The 16,883-nt window shown below is 40.6% G+C and overlaps 1 protein-coding gene across 4 annotated transcripts; it reads right to left on the bottom strand.

Annotated features, from left to right (window-relative positions):
• Positions 1–186: 186 nt before the first annotated feature.
• On the bottom strand, positions 187–15,335 carry coq8aa (coenzyme Q8A, genome duplicate a). Of its 4 annotated transcripts, XM_044049320.1 has the most exons (18): positions 15,107–15,335; positions 14,983–15,031; positions 12,098–12,197; positions 11,116–11,198; positions 10,755–11,035; positions 10,484–10,673; positions 10,286–10,352; positions 7,570–7,644; positions 6,573–6,698; positions 4,906–4,991; positions 4,603–4,743; positions 4,299–4,380; positions 4,106–4,199; positions 3,172–3,313; positions 2,955–3,062; positions 2,799–2,864; positions 2,474–2,560; positions 187–2,336 (listed from the first exon to the last, which is right to left on the bottom strand). In XM_044049320.1, the coding sequence occupies exons 3-18, from the start codon at positions 12,189–12,191 to the stop codon at positions 2,040–2,042; spliced, it is 2,019 nt and encodes a 672-aa protein (XP_043905255.1). In that variant the 5' UTR covers positions 12,192–12,197; positions 14,983–15,031; positions 15,107–15,335; the 3' UTR covers positions 187–2,039. The 4 variants fall into 4 exon arrangements, with proteins under 4 accessions (XP_043905255.1, XP_043905254.1, XP_043905257.1 ...); XM_044049319.1 differs by having other exon boundaries at positions 14,983–15,335; XM_044049322.1 differs by having other exon boundaries at positions 7,579–7,644; positions 14,983–15,335.
• Positions 15,336–16,883: the final 1,548 nt, after the last annotated feature.

Genomic DNA, 16,883 nt, shown 5'->3' with positions numbered 1-16,883 from the left:
CTGCCGGCCAAGACATTGCTATATAAGGATGTCAAACTCTCCGTCTCCTCCATCATCTTCTTTTATGGCAGCCTCATTACCAAGCCATGATACACGATGTATACAAAGACATCCATGTTTCTTAATAAGCACTGACACACGGCGAGATAGATGGTCCCTTTTTAACAAAAAAAAAACACACCATGATTTTGACAAGAGAAGAACAAACATTTACTCTTTTTCTGGAATATCTTTTATCACATGTTTCAGTTAAGAATGCCTTTAGATTACAAAGTTTTAAACCACTGTTTCACCGGGTCTCGACAGGAAATGTATTTATATTCTAAAATATAAAAAAAATGTTCCACTGGAATCTACAGGCACCAATTTTTTTTTTGTTTTTTTTACATTTTCTTCACACCTTCTTATAACTGTATCACGCAGCAGATGAGAGAAAACCTTTGTGTCACGGCAACCAGGTGATGAACCTCCACACCTGAGAAGAGACTGAACAGTCCGCAAACGCACGAGTTGATGTCATCCATCTTCGTTATTATTCACCACTGTGGGCCTGACCCTCTGAGATGGATTCACTGAAATACGTCGCACAGAATTATGGTTCAGGGACACAATGGTAACAGTTGTGCTGGCAACAAACCAAAAACCCATGTGACAAATCTCATATGTGGACATGAGGTACTACAGAGAAATATCAACAGAGCAAAAGTGTGTAAAATCATGTCTTTAACCAGGGGATCATTAAAACGCACCCGTCAGACTATTTCAATCAGTCGTGTGCCAAGGATTTCCCTTAAAAAGCTATTAACAGTGACTGAAACATGATCAAAAACATTTTAGTACTGTAAATGTGGGTGGAAGCAGCAGAAGACACTGAATACTACATAGATAAAATATATCTTTGTGCGTGTTAATGCAGACAATCTCCACTCTAGTCATAATTTTCCCAAAAAAAAGCAACTTGATGGCTTTGAATCTTTACTTTAACACTAAATCCATCTCTTAAAAGATTATGTTTTGTATCAAAACTATAGCAGTGAGTGTCGCCTGTGAAAAACAACTGGAGCAGAGATTATTACGAGTCTGACAAGTTGGTCCTTCCTCTTCCTGGTCAACTACTGTGACTGTGATGGCTTGAACTGTATATTTAAGATCCAGTGTGTAAGAATTAGTGACATCTGGTGGTGAGACTGCAGGTTGTCCTCCAAACTCAGCCCTCCCTTTACCGAGTGCGTCAGGAAAATACTATGGTCATTGTTTGGTTTGTTTTGTTAAAAAGTTTCACTGCAAAATGCAAAAACCCTGCTGTACTTGGGTCGGTCCATTCAGGCTGCCGTTAAAAAATGTGGCAGCACAAAATGTTGGCCTCTGTAAAGTGAGGCGCTCATCTATGGTACAAGATTTATTCTAAAGCTATGATAACCAATTAATTTTTATTTTAAAGTGATTATACAATTATTCAAATATACTTGCTAATAAAACCTCCTCAATGTTGGACTGGACCTTTAACCCCATTATTACCACTTTGGCGGAGTTCTGCTTTCTTACCCTGATGCCAACTAATTCCTGATGTAATCAATGTCTCTTTTCTGGTTGATGACAAAACAAACTTAAATACTCAGAGTGATTTCCCAAGAGTTCAACCAAACACAGCAAAAACAAACAAAACAACAAAACAATCATGTTAGACAGAAAAAAGTCAAACCATTTTACATTCATTTTACACCTTAACAAGATTGTTGCTCTCTTATATCCACACCCACCCTCTTTATCAGTCTTTCTCAGGGCCATACACAGGGTAAGAGCTTGGCCTCCACATGCCATATTGCCATTCTCTCCTTTTCAGAAGTGGCAGCTGTAAATATGTTCAAGTGGGACACCCAAAATGGAAAAGATGAGCTGGTGTTCAGCTTAAGAAGAAGGTAACATGGCCTCCACTCTGCACTCCTGCATCTTCACACCTGACTGACCTTAACATGGATGGGCACTTTGCCGTTGGCCCCAGGACCTGTCCATCAAACATTCTGACACCTGAGAGCGGCTTACGCCGGCTGAGAGGGCGGCGTGCGGCCCTCCCAGTACTTCTGATACGCAGACTGGAACATCTCCTTACAGGGCAGCTGTGCGTTCAGACGGGAGCAGATGAGGAAAGAGCCGCCCATCTTGCGGTGCAGCGAGTATGTTTCCTCCGGAGGCGGAGTGAGGCGGTGTTTGAGCATCACGGGGATCAGGTTGTGGATCCTCTTTGTGGTCGACTGACAACCAAAGCTGAAAGGCTCCGTGGAAGCGAAGGCTTCGCCGAGGATCATCACCGCGTCCACGTGGGCGTTGATCATCGCCTGGATGCAGAATTGGGAAAAAAAAGTGTTCAGTCAAGGCCTGTGTGTTAACTGGTTTAATGTGGTTTAATCCTATCAAGCACTTTGTTTCATACATAAATGTAAACTTCACACAGCAGTTGTTTCTGATGCATTACCTTGGACTCGTAGCCAGTTAGGAACTTCATCTCTATAGATTTCTTCAGGACTCCCTCACTGTCGCCTTCAGCAGCTGAACGGATAACCTGAAATTGAAAATGTAGCCACATTAATCTCTGTCTCTTCTTTCATTTGCTTTCAGTCCAGAATTTAGAACTTTTCTGCAACAAATCAAACACATATGATCAAAATCAAACCTTTGTTGCATGTTAATAAAATACGATGATCTACTTGAGAGGTGACATCCAGTCACACAAAAAAGTATGAAAAAGAACCCACGTTTACATTATATAATAATGAAAGGTACAAAAGAAGTATTCTTACCTCGATGTAGACATCTGTGAAACTCTGATCAAATCCTCGCGTGGCTCCAAAGTCCAACAGTGCCACCTAGAGAGACAAATGGCATACTGTAGAATGTAGACTAAAAATAAACATCTCCAGTCACGGTTGGAGTGTTTAGACTGAGGACACACTCACCCTGTGTGTCTGTGGATCGTAGAAGAAGTTGGACCAGTTTGGGTCCGTCTGCATGTACCTGAACTCAAACAGCTCTCTGAGGCACAACGTCAAGATGTTGTGACAGATCTGAACAAAAAACATTCAGATTATTATTCTATTCCTTTTACTTCTTATTTTCTGAAAGAGGCGGTTTCAAATTAAACGGCTTATTTTGTGTCCTGAATGCCTGCTGTACCTCGTTTTTCAGCTCCTGCGAGAGGTTCTCAGCCTTGTCCAGAGGAAACCCGGGGACGAGCTCCGTGGTCAGGACGTGGCCGCTGCTCAGCTCGTCGATCACCTCTGGTACATAGAAGAACGGATGGTCCTTCAGTAGCTCCCTGAGAACAGAAGAGTACACACGTGAAGTAGTTAGATCATGTAGAGTATTTGAACTACGTATAAATACCTAGCAGTTGCAGTTGTTGGGACCTTGAGCTACATAGATAAAAATTTGATAAAGGAAAGGCAAAGACTAAGCATAGGTTTGTAGATATTTGCGTGTTTTTCACACAGAAAATTGCAGATACCCTCAAGATTTTCAAACCTTGGTGAAGCCACTAAAGAAAAGGCGGTTTACAACATTCCTATATCAAGTGATTGTTCTGCCCTATGTTGTTTTGTCACCCGCATGTTATCAGGGCGCGAATTATGACACAGATGTGCCAGAAACAAAACAAGTCAGGGGAAAGGAAAAAAAACAATAACACTAGCATCACCTTCAGTGACAAGAGTTACCATGGTTACCAAATGGAGGATCCAAGTTCATCCAGGTCTTATGTTCCCACTGATAAAAATCTGTGTGCATTGCAGAGTCATTTGACCCTCAAGTGAATGGAGATTAAACACATTTCCACTGGTGAAAAACCTGTTTAAACCCAGGATCTAACAGGTTTTTTGACCAGTGGAAATGGCATAATAATATATGGTGTCATGTTTTTTCCATGGAGAGTTTAAAAATGCAGACCAAATCTATGTGTAGAGAGACCTGGCAAATACAGTTGCGTACTTCTGCATATACATTTATAAAATCTAAAATATAAGAGTGCAATAAATCCTGGATTATCATAAAGTATATTTACAGTGAAAAGAAAGAATGTCAAGATAAAATACTGCCGTTTGCTAAATGATACCTGAATTTCTTAGCACACTTGGCTTCTCTTATGTAGTCGCATTCCAGTGCCAGCTCTTTTCTCATAACGTCTATCAGATGCTCCGGGAACAAACCTTTAGAATCACAAAAGAATTAACAAACAGAAATGTGGAAATTGTGAGATAAGCTTTCAAAAGGGCAATACATCTGCAAGTGTATTTAAGAGTGTGTACCATCAGGCAGGGCATTGCTCATATTCAGCACCGCCATGAGGTTGTTGACATCACTGTTGATACTCTGAGCCACACCGGGGTACTGGTGACACACAACAGAGTATTTTATCATTTTAATTTGCTCTTTAACAAAAACTAACATGTTTTATAATGACTTTAATTTGTCTACAAGGCTTTGTGACGATCCATGGTTTATGTTAATCTTAATAACGGTGCTCAAGGAAAACAAATTCCAAGTCTTCCGTGACTGTTTATATTAATAACAAGCGAGAGTACTGTGAAAACACCCGTGTCCACCGTCTACCTGTATTTTCATGGCCACTTCCCTGCCGTCCTTCATCCTCGCCAAGTGAACCTGGCCAATGGAGGCTGCTGCGAAAGGACGTTCCTCGAAAAACGCCAACTTGTCTCTCCAGTTAGGGCCAAAGTCATGGTTCAGTGCTTTCTATAATCAGACACAAAAAAAACCCAACATATTTACGCAGCTCGTCACATTCCTTCACCTTGGTCCATATTTGGTGAAATGTTTTCACATTGATCATAATGAAGTTATTCAACCGGGTTGTTATATCATCACCCAAGACGGTACAAAAACAACGCTGCTTACCGTCATTTGTTTGATTGGCATGAAGTCAGCGCTCTGTCTCACACGCTCAAATATCTTGGCGAGCTGTGGGTTGATGAATGCGTCGTCTGAAAACACAGAGACACAGAGTGCATTTGTTTAAACTGAACAGAGACAAAGATCTGGAGACGGGGAAAACGTGGATGATATCTTACAACTCTGCCACACAACATATTGTACATTAACGCCATTTTTTTCCAAGCACAGATACAGTCACACTATGACGTGCATGATACTTAAAATAGCCTCGTCGGGGATTAAATCAAAGATTAAACTTAAACATTTAGACATAAGCTACACCTGTTTGGCAACCACATGGGTTGATTTTGGCTTGTGATACGAGGTTTCCCAATTGCAAACTTCATTATTGGTTTTAAAGGTTTTAGACACAGGAAGCTTGACACTATTTTTGGTCTGCGCTAAAGGTTATAATGGTTGGATTCACAATCATCCAGCCAAAAAAAACACACAGACAACGGACAATGACGGGTAAATGTCAACAGTGTTCAACGACCAGCACGGCGCGGTATCATCCTCCAGATTTACATGACACCAGTCGGTCGGAGTTAGTCTACAGTCTTTGTAAGTTTAGAAGTCGACGGTGACCTTTTGTACATAACCAGACCGCGTCTGTAAATAACCACATACAGCTCATGTATACATACACACAGCTTCAAGCCTCTGGGCCAAAACATGATCACCAAACAGCAGTTTTTGGCCCAGAGACGTCTCTTAATACTGTTTTTTATTGTTCATATTTTATAACAGTTCTTTCGAAGAACATTCTGTAAATCTTTTCCAAAACTTATATTTAAGGGCATTGCCAGAGGCTATGTAGTAATGTGCTTCTTGGATTTTGTCAATTACAACAATCATTACTTCGGAGGTTTTTTTTATATAACTTATTATATCTGCTACACTGTTTGTCCTACCCCAACATACATGCATGCCAAATTACAAAGTTCACTAGCCAAGGTCAGGCAGAGAGGGGAAACAACAACAAACAAAATTCATGACGTGGTTACTGCTGTTACCTGACCTGACTGGACACAGTCAGGCTGTGCCAGGATGCTTTGTGCCACTAGTCGTCCACTTATTATCTGTCCTGTCCATCAGGACAAACGGGCATTAAATTACCCACGTCTGAACAAATGATGCAACACTGAGGGCAGAACAGCAAAAGCCCAACCAAACTAAATCCAGCTTTTCATAGACTGGACTTGATTCAGTTTTTTCTGGGAGAGAAAATCCGGCCGACACTGCACTTTCTTGGCAGACTCTCAACAACCACAGCCAGGCATCAGTGCCAAGATGCAGTGCTGACAGTTGTGATCAAGGATGTCTTTAAATAAATTAAACTAGAAGAATTATAGGACAAGTTCACTTCCTAAATACAGATGGTGATCTGAGGGATCCATATTTGGTGGAAACAACAACTGTGTGTGGGTTTGTTAGATAGTGTGCATTTTAACTTTAATGTGCAACATATCAAAGCAAGAGATTCTACACCTTTAAAAGACATGTAAAAGTGAACATCACAATAACATGAAACAGACTTTTCTACCTCCTGCCATTTATCATCTTTTTTTCTTATTATTCCTGACACATTTTACCTCGCCCTTTCTACCGCTTCTCTTCTTGTCACCCACCTTGAATGCTGAGCATCTGTCCCAGTTTCAGTGCCGCTCCTCTGACTTTACACAGAGTCCTGACGATACGTTCGGCATTAGCCTCTGACAGAAAGGGGCTGGAGTCCAGAACTGCCTTATTTTCCCCTGCAACAACACAAACCACAAAGGGATTCAGCAACAAATAAAGATAAAAATAGATACAATGGCAGGTTTTACACCAATGTTTCAAGTTGGAAATCTGTGTCACATCTCTCTATAGGAGCAGGACCTCCAGTGTTTAACATTTAAGAATGTTTAATGGCAGAAATGGAATATATTATTACCACACAAGAATTATGATTTATGTATTGCATTTTTTAATTGGCACATAATATAAACTGGCACCTTTGCGATTTCACTTTGAAAATGATAAACTGATCAACTCCACTGTGTATAAGTGTCAGTGTGTCGTCAGGTAGCCGCCCTTTAGGAGCTTTAACAGATTTCATTAACACACTTAGAAGTGTGTTCTGGCCGTCCTGGTAGATTAACACACACACACACACACAAACGGACATATAAAATGCAACACGTTTACAACCATATGCTCTGTTTCAGCTTAGCCATGTTTTAGGACCAGCAGGATAACAATGCAGAGCAGGAAGGAACTACGTGTGCTGGTGAGGGAGACAGTGGAACTGCATTTTTCCTCTGTCCTGCACAAACATGTATTAAGGTTGGGCACTGAACACTGACTTTTTTTTTTTTAAACCCCAATGATCTTACAGTCAGCCAAAGATAAACAGATCGAGTTACAAAGCAGGACAGAAGGTCTTGATAATGACTTTATTAGAACATAAACATGTTGATTGTGATTTTTATTTTGTTTACACGAGTATATAACAACTACTGCAGAAAGCATATGTCACAAAACACCACAATAATAACGATGCTGAAAAAGGAAACAATGTTGTTTGCACTTTTTGAAATGTAAAACCCATCCATTGTATGAGCCAGTGTGTGATTTGTGTATTACCTGACCCACCACTATGTCTCATGGTCTTCTTAGCAACTTCAGCCAGAGCTCCAATACCCAACCCAAGGGCGAGACCTGGTGGAAACACACACAGACAAGCAGGGACACACGTTTTAAATGATGTCACACAATCGGAAGCTCTTCATCAATACAACACCTGCGAGAAAGTCGCAAAACCACAGGTTCGGCAGCTTTAAAGCGTTCTATTCGCTGATCAGTGTATCTACAAACATGCTTTATTGTCTCAACGTGTTCTTGTCATTATTAAATAATAACAATGAAAACCATCATTTCGCCATCTCCGTGTCTGTACATGTGTACGTCCGTGAGTTGTCTCTGAATATTACCATCACAAATATGCAACACAAACTCATAGGTGGCTATGTACTGTGATTATTCAGCTCTGTGCAGACAAAAGTAACAGCTCCAGTCTTTCCATCCGACAGAGGACATAGAACTCAACTAATCGCATAATAATTAAAGGCTTAAAAACTTATCTTGCCGGTTTCAGGACTATTTGGGGAGAAAATAAGAAAAGACACAAGACTGCACATGTTGCAGATAGGGACTGTTTGTGTGTTCTTTCAATTCAAGCGTCCACCTTGCACAACACAGGATTATGTCATTATTTAGTCAGCAGCAACCGATGAAGTGACAAATCTGGGGCACAACAGTTGACGTGTGGATCAAGACGCAGAGCGCTTTGCGTTTCTCCATCGGTCAAAATATGTAAAATATGTCAAGACAGAAAAGACACACACAGACATTGTGAGTTTCTTCTTTGTTCAGGGCGTGGACTCACTCTGCCACCATGCAGAACCAACAGGTTCAGACTGTCATTGATAGTGGCTGCTATCAGCATGGCAATTGTAAATTGTTCTTGTATTTATTGTCCTGTTTTTCTGCTGGCTGCGAAATCAAATTGCCCCCCAGGGATAATAAAGGTACACTTAAAACTTAACCTGTTCCTCAGAAATTAGGTTCTGCCTGATTAGGACCAGTTTTTGGTCTCCATGAGGACTACTGGTCCTGACAAGATCAATGTTTATGCCAGAAATAACACAAGTATACACACAAAGTGTGACAAATTGATCAGCACTTCCTGTAGTATAAGTGTCAACAATCTTTCTAGACCAAGCACAAGATCTGTCAATCATTTCAACAGTGTGTTTACAGAGTTTATGCTGTGCCCTCCTTACACGCTTTTCAAGTGGATTCCTATTTCCTGTACCTATTATATTTAATATTTTAAACTAAAAATCTCTGTACAGTCTTTGTTTGCTATAAACCTGAGCATAATTTATGAAAGTGACAAGTATAGCAACAACAGGACGTCAACAAGGATGTTATACATGACAGAAAACAGCCCTTCATTAAAAAATAAAAAGTGTACTCTCAGATATGAAAAGAAACAAACATAACCAGGTCATGGTGTCTTTCCATCTTTGTCAATAAATAATACCGGACAGTGAAGGACGGCAGGAGACAACATTCCACCACCCCCTCCTCCCTTTCAACACCTTCTTCAAGTTACCACTGTCCACATGCTGAATCAACTCCGCTCTGCCTTTTGCACTCACTAATGCTGCTATAACAGCTGATGAGCTGAGGATCAATTTAACTGCACTTCTGCAGTGGAGCTGATGATTCATCCAAGACTCTGTTCTGTGCTTACGCTTGTCCACAGTTTATAATCTCACTCTTTACTTCCACCGAGTCTGTCCAGCTTTTTTACGCCATGTTAAGTGATCTATCATTCATCTGGTATGTAGCGACAAGCTGCTGATGTAAAAGCTCTGCTCCGTCTTAAATTACAGCCAATGCTTGTTCGGAGCTTCTCACTCTGTTTATGAGAACATTGTGGCCTCTGGGTGAGTTAATTGCTGAAAAAACATTGTGGCAGTGTCACGATTTCCGAGCTATTGAGAGTGTTCTTGATACAGTCTATATTTTTTTTAATGAAACTCGCTTCATTTAAACTTACATCATGAACTTAAGAATACTAAATTACCCAATTTATTTTGTCTAATTTAGATTTTTCCTAATATTTTGCCATATAAATGTATTAGTGTATTTAAAAATGTGTCATGTTGGCACAAACCTGTATGTTTAAATACAGGAAGTATGTCACAACTGAAAATAAACAAGGCACAAACAAAAATAAAGCCATGTCTGCACCTGACAACAATGGTGTGTGTTTTTTGTGGAAACTTCTTTTTTTTAAACCACAGTTTGACCTTGACCTCACTTCCCTGTTTCACTGCAGCTCCAGAGTGTGAAACTTGAGAATCATTTCCCCTCTGACTATTTGCCTTCCTTTCATTCAGATTTGAATGTGTGTATATGTGTGTATTCAGTGATGTTATCTGGATATTAATTGCTACAGAAAGTCATTGGAGTGACACAACAACACCAACTGTGCTGTACTGGGTTAAAAAAGGGTAGGTGGGTGGTTGGGTGGGAGGGAGGCTGCTGTCAGGCTACTGATTACAAGGTTAAGAAGTTTCCAGAGAGGACAGACACCATCGCTGCATTAATAACAGCTTTAACTTTGTGAATGCGTAACAAATTCATCACAGGAAAAAACTCTTTGTTTTTATGGACCTCACAGGCAAACAGAAAAAAAATTCGGCATGGTGTACATGCAGTTCTGCACACAGACAAGCAGCATGCAGAGCTGACTAAGACACAGTGACTAAGAGCTGAATTACTCTACCTCCAAAGTTGGCCAGTCTGCTGATCCGTGTCACAGGCACTTTCCTCTCTCTGGCTCTCTCACTTAACTAAAGAAAAAAGACAGAACAGTAAAGACGCTTTTCCATAAGAATATTGAATATGGAAAGTTAATTAATTGTGTCGTGTGTCGTGTATGTGCCTTTTTGTTTAGGAATGGGAAGCAAGGAATAACTAATACCATCTGTTTGTGTGGTTTAGTCTCAGGCCCCTTCCTCTGTCTCGCTTTCTCAATGTCTTCCGCTGTCAGACCTCCAACTGTGGACTGGTCCTGATGGTAGCTTCTGATCTGCGTGACCAGATGTTGAGAGCATAGTTGCCCCCCCACGTGTCTGTTCAGACTGTAGAGATGATGGCGTCCAGTGTAATGTCTGCCACGCATAAAACAAAAGGGATCACCTTTATCCTTGAAAAACGTGCATGATAAAGTATGAGTAAGAGACAGTTTATACCTGGCATCATGGTGGTAAGATCTGGAGTCTCCACTGAACTGCTTGCTTGGATCTTTGTATCCCTCAAACAGAGACTGTTTCCCGTTGACATGGCTTGCGCTTGCTGCTGCTGCTGCTGCTGCTGCGCTCTCAAAGGCTGCTGTGTCGGTGCCAATTCCTGAGTGATCCGAAGTAAACTCTGAGCTTTCCTCTCTAAACTCTGAAGTTGAGAACTCACTTTCATCCTGAGGAAAGTCAAATTCCTGCTCTGAGGAAGTTGTTTGCTGCTGGCCAGACAGTTCCTGTAAAGTGTATGCACATACAGTATGGTTCACTTCAACAATCAATGGAAGTTACAATTCTCTGCGAGACAGTCACATACCTGCATCTTCATCATGGCAACAGAAAAGCCTTGTTCAGCTGCTGACTGGACGCCCTGGACAGCAGCACCAACTCCTGCAACTGCTAATTTACAAATGAAAGCGTTTAAGCTTTTCTAGCACTAAAGTCAACTGAGAACTTTAATAATAATAAACACCAAATATAATTGTTTTAGCCCGAAAATAGCAATAAAATACATGAATGAATTAGGGATGGCTTGATACTTTTTTTTTTGTCTCAGATACCAATACTACAACTTTAATTTGAATGTCCAAATTTGTTTCAAGTGGCATGCTATCAGCTAAGTGAGACCAGAAATGTGTAGTAAAATGTTGTGTTATTTCCACAATGCACTTCTAGCTCGACTCTGCACTTTTTTTTTAGTACTTGCTCTGGCGAGGTTCCAAGCAAGCTGAGCCGATACTGAAATGTTTCGTTGACAGAATGCCGGCCGCTGATTGACAGAGTGTCGTCATTGGAAGAGTCACGAGCGTAAAGTCCGACACAAGATTAAAACTGAACAATACTGAACTGTATATCAGGTATGAAGACTTACAAATCCTGAGGCAAGGACAATTCTAAAATCTCAATGTTTAACAGAGGAGTCGGGTGTATTAAGCGACCGCACTGCTGAAAGCTGGTGATCGTGAGCCGAATCACAACCACTTTTTAGCTCACTGACTGTGTCAGACAGAGTCTGTGCTTTGGTCATCCAGGACGTACTGAACTAATCTTTCTAATTAACTCATTCTAATGATTCAGTACAGTGAAAACAACTGTTTCGCTCATCACTAGTTTGTGTGTTTGTGTTGCGTATAAAACAACATCACAACAGGTTCGTGCAGCCATGCAAGGACGACCCCGCCCACATTGAGAAGGTACTATAGTAATGGAAAACAACGTGCCTGATACCAAACAGAGTAGAGTCAAGTAGTGCTAGAACAGTGTAATGGAAAAGCTTCATTAGTGTTTGTTTTTTTTACCTGTGCCACTGCGCAAGGTACTGGCCTGAGTCTCAACAACTGCCTGGCTTAATTTAGCCAAGCCCCGCATTAGTAACATCATATCACCTGCCATGATGATCTGTAGACAGAGACACAAACAGAAAATACAGAAAAAAAGTGGGTTAAACAGTAAATCTGATAGCATGAAGGGTGCATGTTGGTCCCAGACAAAACAGGGACAGATAAAATTAGACTGATATTTGAACGTGTGACATCAACCTGTCAGGAAAGAGGACATGATCAGAGCGACAATGACACGCAGATGACGGACAATAAAGCAAATGGTAAGAGAAATAAAACCTGTCGTCAACACAAACTCTGCTGCTGCTAAAAAAGAAACGTACACACTCATAAACAATCACAGCTGTCATATCTTGGAATAACTGCAATACTTAGTCTGAAAATACTTTTGACCTAGGTTTCCCCATTTGTTCAAGCACATACACACAAGAAAGAACAAGGAAATGCTGTGCATACATGTATGTACGGTGTGAAAGGTACAGCTTGTTTATGATGGTGCAGGACTAGAGAAGAAACTGTCACTGGAATCTAAGGGGGAGGAGAGAAGGCCGTGAAGATTCCTGATATTTCTAGAACTTGATCCAGGTTCTAGGCACGTGTTTAGTTCATGCGCAGAGTTAGCTGTGACACTTTACCACTCTTCATTTCTCACTGTAACTGATAGTGTTAGCTATCAGGCCGTTTTCTATTAACATGGCTGAACTAAAATAACTCACCAATCACTTTCCAGTAATTCCGCTGGGTCATTTTATACATATACATTATTATAGCACATTCAGACTGTTGTGATGTCATAATGATGTCACAGTTCTTATGTTTCGTACGCCTACGCCTTAGCCAGTAACCAGAGACTGTGCTGCATTTCTCAGCAATTCTGACTGCAGATACTGTGCTGTGGATCACAACATGCTTGAACAGAGCTAATCTGGGATTTGGGCCAGTGGAAAAAAGCATTGCTGAAAAAGTTGAAGCAATATGTGTGCACAGCATGGCAAGCCACGTGTGCAGTGCACGCACACATGTCCAGTGTCAGTACGTGGGTCATCTGACCCTCCTTCAGGGCTCCTGCTTTTTTAAACTGAAGACTGGCTCAAAAGACCAACCGTCCATTGTAATCTATTGGGTAACTTCCCATTCGTCAACGTGGATATGAAGCTTGTCTTAGTGCCAATAAACCTCACTCCTCCTTTGTATCATTTATAATAGATCCACCACTAGAATCAAATGAGATGCAGTTTAACAGGTCAAATTTGATGCCCAGTAGGTCAGAGGTCACTTCAAGGACACCAACTGTAACTGCGCGTGTACACACACATCTAAGCCTCAGCTGTTGTCTAGGCTCAGTGGCCGTCTCTACGCAAGTTGTTGACTCACTGCTTTGAAAATAGCAAGCATGAGTTGATACCTGAATGCTGTTTGACCCACCTCATGGCCGCTTACAGTCACACACTGCCCTTGACTAGTGATCAGGCAGCAAAAATGGAAAATGTTTCATCGTCTTGCCGGGCAGTGGTGAACAACCACAGCAGTAGTGTCACCACTACTCACAGGAAAACGTGACTAAATCCATGTTCCCTTCAAGAAGCTTGTGCTGTGAACCAGTATTTATCTAGATTACAATGAGTAAGTAAGGCAGGGATGCAGGACACAGAATGCAGGTGGTCTGAGCCACTATAAGCTTCAGTATGAAATGATGTGTGTCATTTGTAGAGATAGTAGTAATTGTTGTAAACGAACAAAAAACCCGGCAATATCTGCATTATATGTTGGTTATTGGTGGCTCTAATCTAAATAATGGTTGCTTTGGCCTGTTGGCCAAACATCTGAGTTTTAAAAGTGAAGGAAACACTAATAATCACAAAAATAGTGTGTCCTTGGCATTCATTTGTTCCAATGACTTGGTAATTATTGGCCACCCCAATACACCCACACTATATAATCTTATCTTATCAGTAACGACGGCGATAATAAGCTTAAGGACAGTCTCATTTTGAGGTTTACTTCAGGGTACACTTAATCTACTTTGCAATTAATTATTTTAATTGTGCGTTGTGGCACATACATACATGCATACAATTGTTTTATGTTTACGTAAAAAGAAAATATTGTAAATGTCCCAGTTAGAAATTGAGACACGTTTTACAACACTCACTCTCAATTATATTTTATAGTGAAGATATTAGTAGTTAGTTAGTAGTTTTATTAAATGTACTAACTTTTATAGATGCAAATATTAATTGAAAATGTATCAAGCAGTAATTCTATTTAGATGTTAGACAGATAGATATCGAACGTGGCTCATGTTTGTTGACACAACGTTTCCTGTATGATTAGAAAGATTACAGAATGTAATTTGTGGTTTGTGAGTGTTTACATTGTAAATGACAATGAATGACTACTTTGAAAACATGTTGCCCTAGAACACAGAACACTAGCCTGTGTGTAGATTAACTAGTTTGATAACTCTGTGTGTATTAAGTAACATTTAAACTATCAACAGTGGCTCAGCTGCAAAAGTTAACGAGAATAAGCGAAAACTAATTCATAACACGCTCGAATTAAATAGTATTTAACAGCGAATGAGACTGACGATGTAAATAAATGTGCAGTTTCCAGGCAAGTGTTTACATAAAGAAGTCACAGGTATAGCAGAAGCAGCATTAGCAGTTAGCTGTAAGGAGTATGCAGACGTAAACAGAGCAGCCATAGAAGTGACGCGCGCCGTAGCACAGGACAGGGATTATAGACCAAACAACGGTGAGCGAGATTATTAGAGGACCAGCCGAAATAAACAACTGTCTGTCCATGTTAGCTAAAGTCTGATAGCATAATCATATACTCACCAGCAGCTGTGGGGCGGCGACTGTACTGCTGCTGCTCGTATGTCCAGCTCTGTGGACACAGGCGAGGTCAGTAAAACTTTATTGAGACTACTGAGCAGCAACTTTCACTGGGCCTCGTCCTTACACCACCACAGGACTCCACTGTGTTTGTATGTTAGCAGCAGGGGTTACGTGGCTGTTTGGAGTGTCGCCCTCCTACTGCTGCTGCTGTTGTTGTTGTTACTTCACTACAGCACACAGCGTTTAATCTAGTTTATCTACCGCCCTCTCTCCACAGCGAGGTCAAACCTTATTTACCAACTTCACTGCAGAGGACAGTGCTGTGACGCAGCAGCGCTCTCTTAGCTACTTCTGCTGCTGCTCCTCCTCTTCTACTTTGGGGGTAAACGACAGCTTGCGTCCACGTGGGTGCATTACCGCCATCTTGTGGTGATGGTTAATTATTACAACGGCCACATATGTAATGGCCGTATTCTTTTTATTTGGGGTTAAATGGCAGATATGCCTATATGTAGTTGGATTACTGCCACCATCTGGTGGCTCCTGGTTAGTGCACCATGCAGTAAAAAAATATTATTATATTGTTATGATGTTTTTGTTTATAGTAAATATCATGTTTACAACGAAGAGCTGGCATAGAAAACCTGGCAGTAAGTAAATGACACATTACGCCACAAACATCACGAAAGGTAAACAATAATAATAGCAGGTTCCTCCATGGTGGAATGGGCCTCTGCTGCCATCTGCTGTTGTTGGATGTACATTACATAACCACTGTTAGTACTAATCTACTACCACCACACTACCACAACAAATAACGACAATAATAACAGATGAATGTTATTATGATGTGACACAAATATCAAAGCTAATATTTTTAGGTTTTAAAATGTTGTTAATTTTAATGCATACGTTTAAAAGTAGTATGTTACAGTCAGATGTTTACTGAAACTGCAGAGAGACATCATCTTAGCATCTCTGTTGTACTTGTCTTGTAAATGAGGTTATAACATAATATTATAACATAAATTCACTGGGGGACACAGACTAAAACTGGTCAAAAATAGGTGTAATTTTAAAGGGGCAGTCGCCCACCTAAATCCCCCTTCAAATTCCATTTTCCACACTACTATTTCTGTTCTGTTTATGCTAATAAAATGAGCAACACTTGCATTCTGAACATAAAATGGTAACGCACTATTACACAATTCTACTTCTACTTTTCATTTGTTAGATAATTAGAATTGTATATATTAATGATATAGTGACTACTAAATGAGAAATATCCCAGATTCTGATCCAGCAATCTGATCACCTTACAACTAATAACAACTCTAAATACTGTAACTATGAGATTGGAATGATCTTTATAAAAAATAAAAATCCCCTCTGTTTTCATTGTTCACAACCTATGAAGAGCCAAAAGCCCCTGAATCAAAACCTCTCTTTCCGACCAGCTCAGGATGCTGATGCTGCTGTGGACATGTGTGATTTGAATGGCAAATGACACACATGCAAACTCAGCAATTAACGTGGCCATGAAGGCAGCAGCAGCAGCGTTGGGGTCGACTGGGGCATTCTCAGATATGTAATGGCAAATAATGAGGAGTACACCATGATTTCAACAAGTTAACAGAGGGATTTCTAAAATGCAAAATACAAATACTTAGATACGAGGTGTTGAAAGTCAGTAATATCAGTCGTGTAGGTGTGAATGTGAAATGTAGTGTGGGAGTGTTGTAAATGCATCAAAATGAGAATAAAGACACTCAGATAAACCCAGACTGCTACAGCAGGGCTGATTCTGCTGCTGCAGTGAGAGACTAAGTGAATTCACACCTGATTTGAAGGCAGCAAGCATGACCTAATGACACACCGCAAGACTCTTGTTCCTCACTCCA

The sequence above is a fragment of the Solea senegalensis genome, linkage group LG17 (assembly GCF_019176455.1).
Source record: "Solea senegalensis isolate Sse05_10M linkage group LG17, IFAPA_SoseM_1, whole genome shotgun sequence".
NCBI classification, from domain to species: Eukaryota; Metazoa; Chordata; class Actinopteri; order Pleuronectiformes; family Soleidae; genus Solea; species Solea senegalensis.
Note: the sequence above shows the minus strand (reverse complement) of the source record. Positions and strands in the feature narration are given on the sequence as shown.